The sequence below is a fragment of the Centruroides sculpturatus genome, unplaced genomic scaffold, assembly GCF_000671375.1.
Source record: "Centruroides sculpturatus isolate CEXI.00-Female unplaced genomic scaffold, Cexi_2.0 scaffold17, whole genome shotgun sequence".
NCBI classification, from domain to species: Eukaryota; Metazoa; Arthropoda; class Arachnida; order Scorpiones; family Buthidae; genus Centruroides; species Centruroides sculpturatus.
Window position 1 is genome coordinate 624,444 of NW_019384462.1, and position 16,548 is coordinate 640,991.

The 16,548-nt window shown below is 27.3% G+C and overlaps 1 protein-coding gene across 4 annotated transcripts in view; it reads right to left on the bottom strand.

The window, feature by feature from the left end:
• LOC111620888 (SUN domain-containing ossification factor-like) overlaps window positions 1-16,548 on the bottom strand; it is a 48,738-nt gene that overhangs the window by 15,864 nt on the left and 16,326 nt on the right. For all 4 annotated transcript variants that reach the window (XM_023362900.1, XM_023362902.1, XM_023362901.1 and 1 more), the window contains 7 exons: window positions 14,851-15,024; window positions 12,084-12,231; window positions 11,863-11,982; window positions 11,500-11,563; window positions 7,753-8,869; window positions 5,802-5,906; window positions 1,079-1,277 (listed from right to left, as the gene is read on the bottom strand). In XM_023362900.1, coding sequence (XP_023218668.1) covers window positions 1,079-1,277; window positions 5,802-5,906; window positions 7,753-8,869; window positions 11,500-11,563; window positions 11,863-11,982; window positions 12,084-12,231; window positions 14,851-15,024 — 1,927 coding nt within the window. The remainder of the gene's footprint in view (window positions 1-1,078; window positions 1,278-5,801; window positions 5,907-7,752; window positions 8,870-11,499; window positions 11,564-11,862; window positions 11,983-12,083; window positions 12,232-14,850; window positions 15,025-16,548) is intronic.

Consider the following 16,548-nt stretch of genomic DNA (forward strand, 5'->3'; position numbering starts at 1 on the left):
TGTTAAGGATAAAACTAATTTTTAAATTAAAAAAAAAACTGAAAAATTCATAAAGTAAACTATATTTTATAATTACAAAGTAACAGAACAGTTATAATTTTTATAAAGATAATAATTATGTAATTACACCTTAAATATGAATTAAAATAAAACATGTGATATAAATTTATCAAAAACTATTTAGCTATGTGCAAGTGAAATTCTGTCAACGGAATTAAGACAGGTACTAGAAAATATTTATTGAAAATTTGACTACTTCAAGTAGTGCATTATAGCTTCATGCAACCCAGGCAAATTTGAATTATGAGAACCCATTAATAGTGTTCAAACATTTTTCTTCAGAGGATTTTCTCCTGGTATCCTCATTCGTTTTTTAACTCAACTTCTGCACTGTGTTAGTGCACACCGCACCTGTGCCACACTGGTAATCTAAGGTCTTCATATATAGCCCAAATTTAAATTTCAATACTCTTACTACAATAACAAGTTTATAAAAGACTTGTTTGAGGCTGCCTGTTTATGGGAACTCCAGGCAATTGCCCTTTTTGCCTATAGGATAATGCACCTCTGGCTAACTCTAATTACTTTATCCATAAATTGTTAAACTTGCAATATCTTTGGAGTAAATGGATTGATATTGAAATATGTTGCAAATGTTTAATGCACATACTTCTATATAAAGCAATATTTTAAACAGGTACTGTACTGTATAAATTTTATGTGATTTAAATGACATTAATAACAGTTATATAATAAGAATTTCTAGTTTATTCAATACATTAGGAAATATACTTTTATTAATATTGATATTGCAAAAATTCTTTAAATGTTTAAAAAAAAATTAAAATTTTATTAATTTGTCTGAAAAACTAATTCATTATATATTAAAAATATCTCCAATATTTGATAGTAATTTTTTAAATATAAAATTCATTTACTAACAAATTAAGTATAAACGGCCAATAGAAGTGTATCTCATTGTAACTTTAACTGAATATTTAAAATAGCAAATGTTTTATATAAAAATAAAGATATTAGAATAATTTTCAGTAAAAGTACACTTTAAAAAAAATCATACCAGATGACTGAGTATCATTTGCACTACGTTTTCTTCCTCGATGAGGCGAAGAACTTAGTTTGCGTGAAACATATTCTGATGGATGTAAATCAGGCGGAATCTGATTTATGGACTGAGTAAGTCTTCGCACGCAGAGAGATAAAACTGTAACCATGATAATTGCTTCGATAATCATTAAACAAATGTGCATTTCCAGCATCTAGAAAATAACAGATTAATTAAATTCTAAAAAATGATTTTATTATTATTATTATTATTTTATATTTTCAGTGAAGATATTCATAAAGTCTATTGATAGAATTATGATATATATCAGGGATGGCCAACACGTAGACCGTGGTCAACCGGTCAAACGCAAAGGTTTTGAAAGTAGCCCACGAAACTAAAGTTGAACAATTTGCTTTCACTTAAATTAATGTTTAAAAATCTTAATACAATAATTTATTCTTACAATAATAGACTGTCTGTGCAACGTACCCATATTGTTTGTATTTATCCGATGAACAATGCAAATGAATGTTAACGCATGCACATATAAAAATCCTAAAATTGTTTGCCCATACTCATAGTCGCCCACAGACTATATTTTACCAAAAAAGTAGCCCCTAAGGGATAAAAGTTTGGCCACACCTGATATATATGTTGAAATATATACAATATTGAAAATTTCTGTAATACTAAAAAGTATTACAGAAATTTTCAATTTTATATATTATTTGAAAATGAAATAGAGAATGAAAATAATTTTAATATTACACAAACTTTTATTAAATTTCTGAAATTTATAGTTATTCATTATTTGATTTAATAAAATACAATAAAAAATTTACTGTATTCTGTTTTATGTATTTTTAATCCAAATAATGGACATTCATTTCCAATAAACAATATTCAAAGATCACATTTTTATGACTTTTGTAATATCTTCTGACAAATATCAATTTTTTTGAAAATAGAAAATACCATTGTCATTATAATGAAAAAGTTATTTTGGGATATTTTAAAGAATTATGTAATTTAAAAAAAAAATTTGTTTGAAAATTTTTAGTGGCTCAGACAACATTAAAAACCAGTTAATTTATATAGGCAAAGATATCTGCAGTTAATATGACTATATTCATTATGAATAAAATTGTTTCACATCTTTACTAAAAATCTCTCTTCTTAAATAAGACAATTTTAATGAACACAATAACCTTAATTAAGTTTCCAATGGAATTCAATTTAATAAAATTAACATTTTTGACCGTAATTGTTCTTTCTAAAGATATACCTGAAGATGACAAACTATTTTAATTTTGAATTAAATTCTTTCTTATAACCATAAGAATGTTCTAATTTTGTTGTTATGTTCATTAATTTGGTTTACTTGTAAAAGAATTTTATCAGCAGCAAAATACAAAATATGGGGAAAAATATAAAAACCAATAAAGTTCCAGTTTTTGAATATAAACTCATTAAATTTTTAATTTTTGTAAGATTTTTTAATAATTTATCAATGTAAGATCAGTAAATTTTTTAATTGCAAAGTTCTCAGCACCAAATTGTAAAAACAGAAATTTATACTGCTTTCTTTCATATCTTAGCAGAAATGAAAATTTTGCAAATACATCATTAGCAGAATGGAATTTAGAATGAAGGGTACTTTAACCTCTCATTAGACTATTAGAGCAGATATTTATTCATATATTATCTAAATATGTTTAATGTTAAAGGTTCACTTGAATTGGATAAAATTTTGGCCACATTTGTTAGATACAAGAAATTTCTTCTCTTTTATCACACATATAATCAATCAATTTGATTAATTATACATGCTCATCACTGTTTATTAATATGACCATTTCACTCCTTGATGATTATTACTCAAAAGATAAACACATTATATCATTATAATCTTAATGTATGACTTGAAGCTATTTTTGGTTAGTTTTATTCATTTATTTTGTAATTAGGTTTTATTTAGATTAATTTTTAGTAGTATTTCAATATTTACATTTATGTATTAATTTGAATTTAAACTGTTGTTTGATTCTATAGCATTTGATGTTCTCATTATGAGACTTTCTTTAATTAATTAACTGAAGCTGACCTAAAAAAACCAAAGATGTTTTTACACATAATAAAACATTTGGCTAACTGAAAAATCAGTGTAAATACACTCACTGCCAAAAGTTAAGCACGGAGCAGAAAATGTTCATGTCCGGAAAGCAATCTGCATTTGACAGGCTGCAATTCACTGCAGAGGTAGGTGGAAGTATGCAAATATGTTACGTTACTATCAATCAAGGTTACGTGTCATGAAATATGCAAAACAGGCAATCGTATAAGAAGCCAGCCTTCTGAAGTGTGAGAGGAGTTGCATGTAAGTGCCGAGAAAAAGTGTGGAGAACTGTTGTACAATTACTGTGCATGACTGACGTGTTTCTATGACTTCCAGAAGACGAATAACAGACAGTGAGCGCTGGCAGTGTGTGGGATGCCTTGAAACAGGACAATCAATCACAGATGTTGCTCTTTTCTTCAGCGTTCATCATTCCGTCATTTCACGGTTATGAAAACAATTCCAAACAAGCCAAACAGTTGTCCGAAGACCTGTGGCCGGTCACCCAAGAGTTACGACCCCTGCAGAAGATCGCTATATTGCTCTTGTAGCCAAGCGGAATCGAAGAGCAACCTCTACACGTGTGACATCGATGGTTGCAGCAGCCATTGGTAAAACGATATCTGCTACTACTGTGCGCCAAAGGCTACACATGAACGGACTGTACGCCCAGGTACCACGAGTTTGTGTTCCACTATCCGTCCAATCCAGAGGCACACGATTAAAGTGGTGTCGGCAACATGTGAATTGGACTGTGTCTGATTGGGACAACGTTATGTTCACGGATGAGTTGCGATTTCCCCTGGAGCCAGATGACAAACGTGTAAGAGCGTGGAGAAAAAAAGGCACACGCAATCGACCCCAGAACATCATCGAGCATCACGCATTCCGAGGTAGAAGCATTATTGTGTGGGCAGGCATTTCATTGGGATATCGCACCGACCTGCACATGTATCGAGGGGGTTCTGTGATGGCTGTCCGGTATTGGGATGAAGTCCTCGAACCCACTGTGAAATTGTATGCTGCAGCAGTTGGTCCTGCTTTTGTTTTAATGGATGATAACGCACGACCCCATAGAGCTGCCTTCGTCGACGACTACCTCGAGAGTGAAGGAATAGCGCGTATGGATTGGCCGGCGTATTCGCCAGACCTCAATACCATTGAGAATCTTTGGGGTACCCTCGGCCGTGCTGTGTGTGCATGTTTCCCACCCCCTGCCACTCTCACATAGTTGCAAACTGCTCTACAGGAGGAATGGCACTTATTTGACTCTGGAGTAATTGATCACCTCATGGTAGGCATGGTTACACGCTGTAAACTTTGTGTAAGGATAAGGGGTGACCATTTACCCTACTAATGTCGGTTTTGTTTGTTTGTTTTGGATTTAAACATCGTTTTGTTAATGATTCCAATATGATTTCATCTTATACTTTATGAAAATTCAATATTGTTTTCATTTTTCTATGTAACTCTCTGTGTTGTTTCATGCATAAACATATTTGCTACTGTCCTGCTGCATTTTGTGTCAATCACAGCTGTATTTGTCGATTTTTTCGCAGTTTATTGCTCCATGCTTAACTTTTGGCAGTGAGTGTATATATATATATATATATATTTTTTAAAGAATCGGGCTTATAAGGATACTATCAATTATGTCAACAGTTTATGTAGACATATTGCTGAAGTTATGATTACAGTAATTTGAAATCACTGTCTCTCCAAACTAATTTTAATTGGTCAATCAACAAGCTAAATACTTCCTCTGTTCAAGTAATTGTAAATAAAATAAAAAAATATTATTATTTTTAAAAATTAACTATAATATAGCAATGTATGCAACTGAAGGATAATAGAAAAAATATTGTCTTGTTGTCATTAATTGAAATTTGTAAGTTAACAGTTGTAGATGTCTAACAAGTAGATTGATCACTTAAGACTTTTTTGTAGGGAGAGAGAGAGAGAGAGAGCACTGCAAACATTATCAACTTTTGCACATCATAAATTTGAACATGAAAGTATCTCTCTCTTTTCAGTATTTGCTGGTCAAGCTAAGGAAATATTTAAATTTTATATGGATAATTCTACATTTGGTATGTTTCTTTTATAAATGAAGAACACATATTTAATTATCATACAACATAATTTAATGCAATTTAAGCATCATTATTGCATCAAATCCTGCATTGATATAGCAATATCCTCCATATATTTCTTGAACAACTTGACACTTTTAGGCAATCATCATTGACAACTCCATTTAATAAATAAAAAAAACTTGAATGAAGTATATGTATTATTAGATATTCACAAAAATATATAAAGTTTATATACTTTAACAACATTATCTCACAGTACTGCCACTACTTTACAATAATTTAAATCAAAGTGTCATGGAAATATAGTTTTGAGATGAGAGAGTCATGTTATGATTACATTTACATCTGTTAATTTAATCTTTTTGTTAAATATGAAATTTCAAATTAAGAATAAAGATATTTTATAAACTCTATATTATGGATACCAATTATTGTTTTCATTAACACATTATGGAATTTTGTAACAGAAGTTTCATTTCTTAAAATAACCTAATAATTTAATAAATAAATGGAAATTCTTTACCTGTCTATGTGCAGATTGTCGCTCTCTTAACAACAGATCGACAGCACTAGTAAGATTAGTTATTTCGGCTTGAAGTTGACCAATTACTTCTTGTTGATGCAGATCCTGTAAAAATTTTCAAGTTCAAATACTACCTCAACATAAAAGCCATCATATAATAAGTCAAACAAACAAACACACACATACATACATACATACATACATACATACAGAATTAATGTATTTTAATCCATTTAATGATAATTATATTTCTAAATAAAATAATATGTAGATTATTGCAGAATAACTTAATCAAATGTTTCTCAGTGTAATTTTAACTTAAATTTAGAGCAAGATGGGAAAAAGTGAGGAGTTTGACAACATTTTAATCATCATATTTCACTTTTAAATTGAGTCATTTAACTACTTTTTCTAATTAAGAAGAAAACAAAATTTAAGTCATCATTCATTTAGTACAATAACCATATCAAAATGAAATTATAGATCTGAAATCATTATTGAATTTATATTGCTAAATATATCATCAATATCAAAATGAGTAATCATAAATTAAATAATTTAATGATAGATCAATAAATAACTAGCCAAAAGCAACAACGTGGCTAGTTATTTATTGATCCACCCTTATACTGTATATACTCTCAGATATAAAAGTTATTGTACTTATAAAATTTGCTGATAAGGACCAGTTCATCAAAAAGAGGATAATAGCAAATATTTATTTTCCAGTATATCTGATATTAAATCAAAACATCTTTTAAATGGATGTGCCTAATTCCAATCAATCTCTTTTTCTAATGATTTTGAGCATCACAAATGTAGAAATACATTTTGACAAAAAAATAAAAATAACTACTAATTGGGCTGCAATTTTAAAATTGCAGGCATACATTCCCACTGTTGTCCATCCATCAGTCCATCTGTCCTTTGTTAATCTTGAAAATGGAGTTAGATAGATGAAAATCAAGACCAAATATGAAAAGTTTAAGGGGCAGAGGCTCCGATTAACTACATATATTCCAGTCTAGACTAGAAGTTGCATGACTTTTTAAGAATTAAAAGAAGGAAAAAAAATTGCAGCCCAGCACTGTGACAATGTCACAATAAATAATTGCTCATTTTCATTTCAAGTTCTCCAATAGAAAAATTTAAAAAAAAAAAAAAAAGCTGTTTCATAAGAACTATGAGAAAAAAAAATTAGAAGAGTCAGCATTACAAAAACTTGCAAAAATAATTTTATTCGATAATGATTTATAAAATATACAGTTTTTCTTTCTATTGGACTGAAACTAATATTTTATTGGTGATTTGCTTTTTGTCCTTATGTTACAATATAAAACTATGAGGGCTAACTTATAAAAAAACCAGTGTCTATCCACTTCTGTGTGATTACTCTAACAATGTCAATAGTGTGTGATAAGTCCTCCATAGAGTCAAAACTTAAGTGCTCATAGTTTCATATTTTATTGTAATAAAAATGTAAAATGGAGTCAATGTGTTCAGAATAAGATATCTTAATTCTATACAAGAGTCAACAAAAAAAAAACCTACATTATATTTCATTACATTCTAATTTTCACAATATTAAATTCATAACTGTATATAAGAAGTTAGTGGAAAAAATGTTTTAAGAGAAACATATTTGCTAAAATGAGTTCAATAATTAGCTATTCTAAAAACATTTTCACACTATTTTGTTTTTTCTTTTTGAATAAATAAAAATTGTCAAATAAGTCATCAAAATCATGCAATAATTGTAATAAATAAGCCAGTGGAAAGTGTTCTAAGACAGTTTATACTAAGATACTTTCTCAACTATTTGAATAAATAAATCTTTTAACATAATATTACTGCTGCATACTTTTATTTTATTTTAAATTATATTTTTAAATTTCAAAATATTGCATTTTATTGAAACACTGCTTATTGTTTAATTTAATTATATACTTACTCTAATTGCAGCTTTGCGTGCTGTATCATTAAGTGTACCAATAGTACGATTGAATGCTTTCTGCATATCTTCCATCTGCCGTCGATACCGTTGACTCAGTTCTTGTAAATACTGGCTACTTAATGACATGTTCAATTCTAAAGCTTTGATGCGATTTCCCATTCTCATAAATACGGATTCTTTTTGGCCGGGTGGGCTTGGAATACCGACAAAAATAGGTTCTGTTTTTAACCCTCCATTTTCATATTTTTCAATTTCATCTTTACTGAACTGTATATCTTGAGATGTAGATGAGCCATCATATATTTGTTGTAAAACTGGAGTAGCTAATTCTAAAGAATCTTTTGTTTCTGCTTGATATGTTGATGTGTCGGTATCATTCTGTACACTGGTAATAACTGTATCTACAGTTTCAGATTTGCTTCCTTCTGAAACAGATGGCTGTATACTTTCAGTGATTACTTCACTAGCTACTGGTAATTCGGAAGTACTAATTACTGTATGTGTTTGTTCATCAATAGTTTTAGGAGGAGGCTTTTTGCTTTTGCTTTCTTCTTTCATTGACTTTTCAGAAATTGATTTGTCATGAACTTTTGCTTCTTCAGTATGCAATTCTTTATGTGGTTTACTAGATGTCTGAATAGTTTTTGTTGGTTGTATAGATTTTTGAAGATCATCCATAGTTTCTGGGACATGTAATTTTTCATAATCTGTTGATAATTTTTCTGTTTGTGTACAGAGATCCATGCTATCCATTTCAGAATTGGTGGAATGTGAATAATCTTTACTTTCAAATTTGTCTGTAGATGACATTTTTGCTTTGGATTCCAAAATATCTTTTTCTGTTACTGTAGTTGTAGATGTTACACTACTTTCCAACTGTGATACGCCAACTGACGATAATGTTTGTTGTTGTTGTTTGCAGAAGTTTTCAAAAACTACTGGTCCAAAAAGAACGAAAATAAACTGACATAAAGAAGTTGAATCAACATGTGACTGATAGTTATCCACACGAAAAGAACAAGATTCACAATATTCCAAATATGGAATAAATGATGTAGGAGAAGGCATTGAAATTGTATCTGTAACTGTCAAATTGGTCGTACAGTTCAAAAACCTAAAAATTAAAATGTACAAAGGTTAATTTATTTAAAAATAAATATTTTATATAGAAATTAAATAGTGATCATCAATAATTAATACTTTAATTTCTTAAATAACTTAGTTAATTTAGGAAATTCTGAAAGATCCACCTGGAATGGGATTCAAATTACTGCTCCAGATTAATAATCTGGACAGTATAACTCAGAAAATAATCAGACAGTTTAATCTTAAGTTTGGCTAAAGATTTGGAAGATCATTCATGTATAAGTGTTGTGACCAGTCAACAAGATAGATATACTGCATTATCACTGGATCTAACAATATATTCAGTATATATTACATGCCATTACATTACCTAGCCATAACAAAATTCTATCTAATTGCAGCATCTTCATTATAGCTGACCAGGCCATGCGAGATGCTTAGGTTAATATATTAATAAAACAATATACAGTAATAATACTTCTTTAAGAAATATATTTTTTTTTAATATCTTTATCTTATTTCTATTTTCAGTATTCAATAATATTTCAAAAAACAAAAAAATTAAGCTTTTATTTTCAAGACAATTATAAATAAATACATTATAATTACTTCCTTATATAATACCAGATCAATAAAATAATAGCTTAATTTAAAAGTCATGAGTTAATAATATGTTCAAATTTAAACCAAGTTGTCCATCTTTGTTTAAACTGGAAAAGTTGAAATTAAAATACTAATATCAATTAACCATTACAGTTGAACTCTATGTTACCACCTCACCTGATAGCAATACTCAATGTCACAATCATTCAAAAACTAATTGTCACTTTATATACAAATAAAATACATTTAATCACATATCATTTCATTTAATACCCAGATTTCACTTTATATCATGAAAATCATTAATATAAAAGTGTTTGCATTTGCTCACTTCACTAAATTTAAAAAAAAAAAACAATTGTGCAGAGGAATGTAATGTCACATGACAAAATTTGCATATGGAAGCAAATTACAATTTGTTCATATAAATACTTTAATGGATTGTTCTCCTCACATTAAATTAACTTAAGAATTCCAATCTGTAAACACTAGTAAATCATTTTGCCTTCATGTTCCTTTCTGTTATTTTAATACTTCAAATAAATCCTTTTTCTGCCATTTTTATAAATCTGTCAACAACACCAAGAATATGTTATATCTAGAATACTGCATGTATAAATCCTACTATAGAAAAATATTTTATAACACTGAATTTTATACTTTTACATTATCTATTTTTTTTAATCAAATGTATTTATTTTTGTCTACTTATTATTGTTATACAGTATATCGATTTATTTTTTAATGGAATTAATTTCATTGTTTATTATATTTGGAGTGGCAATTATTGTTTTAACAACATTACTGTAAATTGAAATTAAATAAATAATTTTTTAATGTGGCTTCACATCAAATAGACTACAACATTTGGGAAACATACAGAATTAAGTGTGAAAAAATTAAGTTAGGAAGCACTGTCACTTGTGATGATCATCCTCAACAAACATTTTCTACTGTCACAAAAATATTTTCTGTTAATCCATCAACTGTATGTAAAATCTTCAAATCTAAAGAAAAACAGCAAAAAATGGGCATTTTAAGAGTGCTAATCAAAAAAGAATGTTATAGTAAGATAGATCATGTTGACATTATACTGTATTGATGAATTTTTAAACCTATGACCACTAACATTACAATTACTGGTAAGATTTTACATGAGAAAATATAAAACTTTGCTCAGAACCTTGAAACTAATAGTTTTATGGTTAACAATGGTTGATTAGATTAATGGAAAACACAATATCAAACTGCTTTTAATGACTCTAATTTCAAAAAATTTGTGGATATTAATAAAGGTTCTGAATGTGTTGGATCATTAAACAAAGATGAGATCATTTTCACTATAGTGTCAAATAAATCTGATACTTTTAACCTGATACTAAGCAATGACAGTCATGACAAAAAAATAATAATATTAAAAGTGCTACAACACCAAAATATTTAATTATTCTACAAAGATAAGGAAACAATGTTTTACCCAGTTGGAGCATAAAACGCAGTGTAAGATTTTAAAAAATGCAACAAAAACATGCCAAATGTTTGCAACTCAACAAATAGTTCCAAAATTCATTAAAAAAATAATTTTTCAGGCTGTAAAGACATAAGTATAAAGATATAGTTTTACGATTAAAATACAGTACATACTATTATAAAAAAAATTTGATTTATATTACCAATTTTCTGATATTATGTAAAATTTGTATAAATACCATGGTCTGGATAATATGTTTTTGTTAGAAACTCTGAATGTGACATTAAGCGTGTTCAATAGTAAAATATTGAATTAATTATCAGTAAAAGACAAAGTACAATATAAAACAGATTGGATTTTATTTAAGCTATCAATAAATTTATAATCAATTTATTTATTTTTACCAAACTAAAAAATATTGATATTTATCCTCTTCAACATAGCATAAGAATAAATTAAACACAATTCACAACACAAAAAAAGTTTGTTAATAATAAAAGTATATTAAAAGAATTTTTGGAATCAATATTACACTAATATTTTAAAAATTAGTTACTGCTTATATATAAGCTACATGTACAAACCTTTCACAATCTAATTGGAGAGATGAATGTGTATCAAGTAACTGTCCCAATCTTTGACTGTCATCTGTTACAAATAATAAATGAAATTTTTATTATTATAATTCCATAATAAATATGATTTTAGAAAACGTTTTATATTAATATATCATCAAGGTACTCTGTACTTATTAATTAATTAATCATATAATTTCTATAGACGAAGAGGAAAGAATAATGTAACAGACTATATTCAAATCAATTTTAATTATTTATAAATTGAAACAAGCAAATGGCATAAAAATTTTAAACAAATTTTTAAAATTTTATAAATTATAAGAACAAATAAAATTTGATTTTGGTCAATTTAATTATTATTTTTCTTACTTTCTTGTTCCTGATCTCTAGTAAGTACTTCAGCAGCTTTCTTCATAATATTAATAACTGCATCTCTAGCACTACCAAATAAATCTTGAGAAGAACTTGACTCTTCCGTCAACGGAAGATCTAGATTTAAATAATATATTTTTGTATATTTAATAAATTTAAAACTATAATTTTTCAAAAAACTAGATAGATTTATCTTAGTATTTATCTCAATATTTTACCTAATCTATCATCATCATCTTCACTTATATGATGACTTATTTCTGCTGTTTCCATTTCTTCATATTCATCAACCATTGATGTGCCAAATACCCTGATCACACTAATTGGACAATAGTGCTCTGTTCCATAATGACTTAATAATTCAAACTGTAATCCAAAAATTACAAAATAAATTAGTAATGCCTTCATATCATTATTTGAGTAAAAACTTTAAAAAATTTGAAATTGATGTGTTTATTTCAACAGTTTTCAGATGTTATACTCGAAATGCATATTAGAGAATATTCTTAATATTTTAATCAATAAAATATAGATATAAGATATTCTATAATGATATATCTTATATCAATTATCTTCATTTACTTCATTTTCATTCTTTAATATTAATAAGAATTTCATTTACAAAATAGTAAATTAAAATTTACTATCAACTATCTTTGATAACCTACATTTTGTTTTATAAATACATATTTTTTCAAAATATTTCATTATGCTTTAGAAATTGTTAAGCTTAATAAAGCTAAATACAGTCAAACTCAATTGTTACAAGCACAGTTATTATGAATTTGTGGTTATTGCAAGCAAATCTTCATTTTGTTTTCAGTTAAGGCATATTTTCATGTAAATATTTGTATTATAGAGTTTATTTCAAATATATATCAGCAAGCTTTTATCCTGTGTAGTAAATAAAGAGTGAGAAAAACCAGTATTAGCTAAGTGAACCGTTTACTGAATTATCAAAAACTATGTTAAAAATGTTTTATGACTTATGACTATCTTTACATTTACCATTCAATTTTCAGTCTTCTTTCCCAATAAGCATGTCATCTAACAAAAGAAATTGCCTCTCAATTCATGAAAATAAAATCAAAATTATCTGAGAATTAGAGCATAAATTAAAAAATGTAAAAGTTGCAAAAAATTAACTTTTTGTCTTCACTGTGAGAGAATAAACACGACTATTTAAACTACTGGAAAAAAGCATCTAGATATTAAAAAAATTTTCAAATGTCAAGAAGATTGGCTAGCCAAGGCAGTTAAAGCATCAGCCTACTACTCTGGGGACTTGGCATCAAATCTAGGCAAGCAACTTCAGGAATTTTCACAAGTGGGCTGTTCTTGATATGTTGGACCCTGTCTCACCACCTGACCAGGTTCACAATGTGAATGGTGAAGTAGTGAGATGGGTATGATTAAAAAAGTTTACTTAGAGCCACCAGGCAGAGTCAAAAATAAAAAAAGTGGATGAAGCATTAATACAATGGTTTCAAGTTTAAAGAAATGTCTGATTTCCAATTGATGGACTAATATTAAATGCACAAGCTGGAAAGTTACAGATATCAAAATTTTATTTAACAATGTTAAACAAAATCTTGATAGCTGTACTCTAAAGTTAAATAGCATTAAAAAAGAAGATGTAATATTTTGGAGAGTGATAAACAAGTCAGAAAATTTCTTCACTGTGTTTGAAAATTTCTATTTTATTAAGTTAAATAAAGAAACTTTGACAAAAAATACAAGTTATATACAGTCATAAACCATCACTAATAATGAATACTAATATCAATTATTAGTGACGTAAGGCAGTAAGTTAAACTGACCTATGGTTACCACATGTTATCAATCAATTTAGAAATTTCAAGCATTCTGATGCAATTATAAAATTTTATTTTTTCTTGACCACACTTAATTAAAACAAAAAATTATTCAAAGTATCAATATATAAAAATCAATACAGCATACTGTCTAATAATAGAATAGGCAATAAAAGTATATTCAGGGCAAATTCTTCTCTTCTAGGAAACCTCTCATAGTTCATAAGAAGAGGAGTCATTAATAATGAAAAAACCCTATATAACATTTAGATACTAAATATTTAATTTCTTTGGATATGAATCATGCCTAATTCTATTTCATAAATTAATGAGAACATCTTTAGGACTGAAATAGTTTTAGAACAAGATTTCAGATTTTTCAAAATTTATCATATTTTTACAGTAAAAAAAGAATTAAACTAAAAATATGAAACAACAAATCTACAGATGGCCTAGGCAATTAAGCATATTGTCTTAAACATTATAATTTGAATAAGTAAAAGATTTTACTTATTCAAATTATAGGAAGTGATATTTTGATAAATACTGACTAAAATAAAATAAAACAAATTATTCAATAATGAAAACAGCATGCTTCTAATTGTCATAACTGCAATATCAGAAATAAAAGAAATGATCAGAGATGCTTGATGCAGTGTTTTTCAACAAACAGTCTGCAAAAAATTTCACCACTCCAAAGAAAAATATTTGACTATAATGAAGCTGGCACAGTTGATTACAGTTGACATTTAAATAGTAATTTAGAGTAACTAGATAAGCGTATATAAATATAATAAATAAGCATAATTCACATTCTCATATAATTACTTGGTCCATATAAAATTATCCATAATTTTACTGATCTGTGATTAGAAAAAGGTTGAAAAACACTGCTTTAATTACAAAATATCTATATTAATANGGTAGCTGATGGATCATAAATTTTACTAAGTTCTGAACTTTTTATACATACACAAATAGTGGTCAAAAAGTTAGATTATTATAAAAACTTATATGTTGTCAAGCATTTCCTGCAGAAATATGGTAGATAAATAATTATTTCTGAAAATATGACTACTTGCACTACAAGCCACCATATAAAGGCACATAATGACATTGAAAATGATTAAATAACTATATTAAGATGCAGATATTAATTGCATGTTATTACCTTAATAAACTTTCCATATCCTTGATGCTGTAAATTAAAACCTTGCAGAGTTCGTTGATCTTCAACAGTGATAGTGCCTAAAGAAGTCCATTCACGTGTTGGAAATCGATCACTCCAAGATACAGAAAATTCTTTAGGAGATGATGAAAACAGTTCAAAGTTTGCTAATTCAATCTATAAAATAATTTGGATAAAATTAATATCATAGTTATTGAAATTTGAAAAGTTCAAAAATTTAAATCTAAAATTTGAATTGAAAAACTTAATTTCAATAAAATTCTCAAGTGTTATCTATAATTTTTTTTACATTTTGTCTTCTTGTTTAAATTATAAATGTATTTATTTATTTATTAATCATTATCTTTCACTGTTAGCATCCACTTCATTTTATTAATAGCAAGTATCAGAAGAAAGGTCAGACAAAAGTAAACTAAATCAGAACAATAATAAACAAAAAAGTTAAAAATAAAACTTTGCATAAAGTCCTGTATATCCAAATATATTCTAAAATTAGTTTCCAAAGTGAGCACAAAATATATATATATATATATTAATTACAAGCATTAAGGCCTGTTCATACATAGTGAAAATAGAAAAAGACAGTAGAATGTCTTCTCTTTTCTATAATTCTCATTCCATAAGTATTCATACTTTAAAAACAAAAAATGAGAAATGCACACATTTTTGGTAACTTCAGTTTAAATACCTCTAGCTATAACCAAAAGTATATTTTGAAAGCATACCTGAGTTGTAAAGTTCTTATGACTCAGATTCAATGGAATTAATTGCATGTACTTTCATATTAATATATGAAAGTACATGCAATTAATTGAATCTGAATCATAAAAATATCAAAAATACACTTTGGGATCATCATCCTTAAATTTTTTATAAGGCTATAATATTTTCCGTACATGCAATTAATTAATTAAAAAAAAGAGAGCAGAAAATATTATAGCCTTATAAAAAAAATTAAGGATGATGATCCCAACCTGCATTTTTGATATTTTAAATAAGCTTTAAATATAATAAATATGTAAATATGTAAAGATAATAACTATTCGGTTTTGATTAACTTAAGGTATATAAATGATAAATTATGATTCACTGAAGATAATTCTACTCTAATTCTAATTTTATCAATCTCTATGTTGAAGAATGCAAAAAACTGTGAACTATCAACAAAGAAAAAAAATAGTACTTTTGTTCACTTTTCTTACTAACCAAAAAAGAACAGAGGTGTCAGTAGTAATGCATGAAATATTGCAAACTAAATCCATTTAGTGTATTTTCTCTTCTCTTTTACATTCTCACAAAATATGGACCATCCTTTAGTCATTCAATGAGACTTCTGTCTTTTAATATATTTTAAAACTAACTTTATTTTTTACAGATTTAAAATTCTAAATGTAAATAATGATTTTATAAAATATGGTGACTGACGATTCAAACCATAAACCATCTGAAAACCAATCAATTCTACAGTAGTTGATAAATTTGAAATATTTAAATGATGTCACAAATTGCTAAAGTTGAAAAACAACTTTAGCAATTTGGTATTATAATTTATATCAGATAATGGATCTTCCCCTATTTTGAACTGTAAGTATTTTATAAGTCATTGTTAAATTTAAATTCAGAATTCTAATATGTATTAAAATCATTATCAAATACTTTCTCAGATATAATCAGACACAT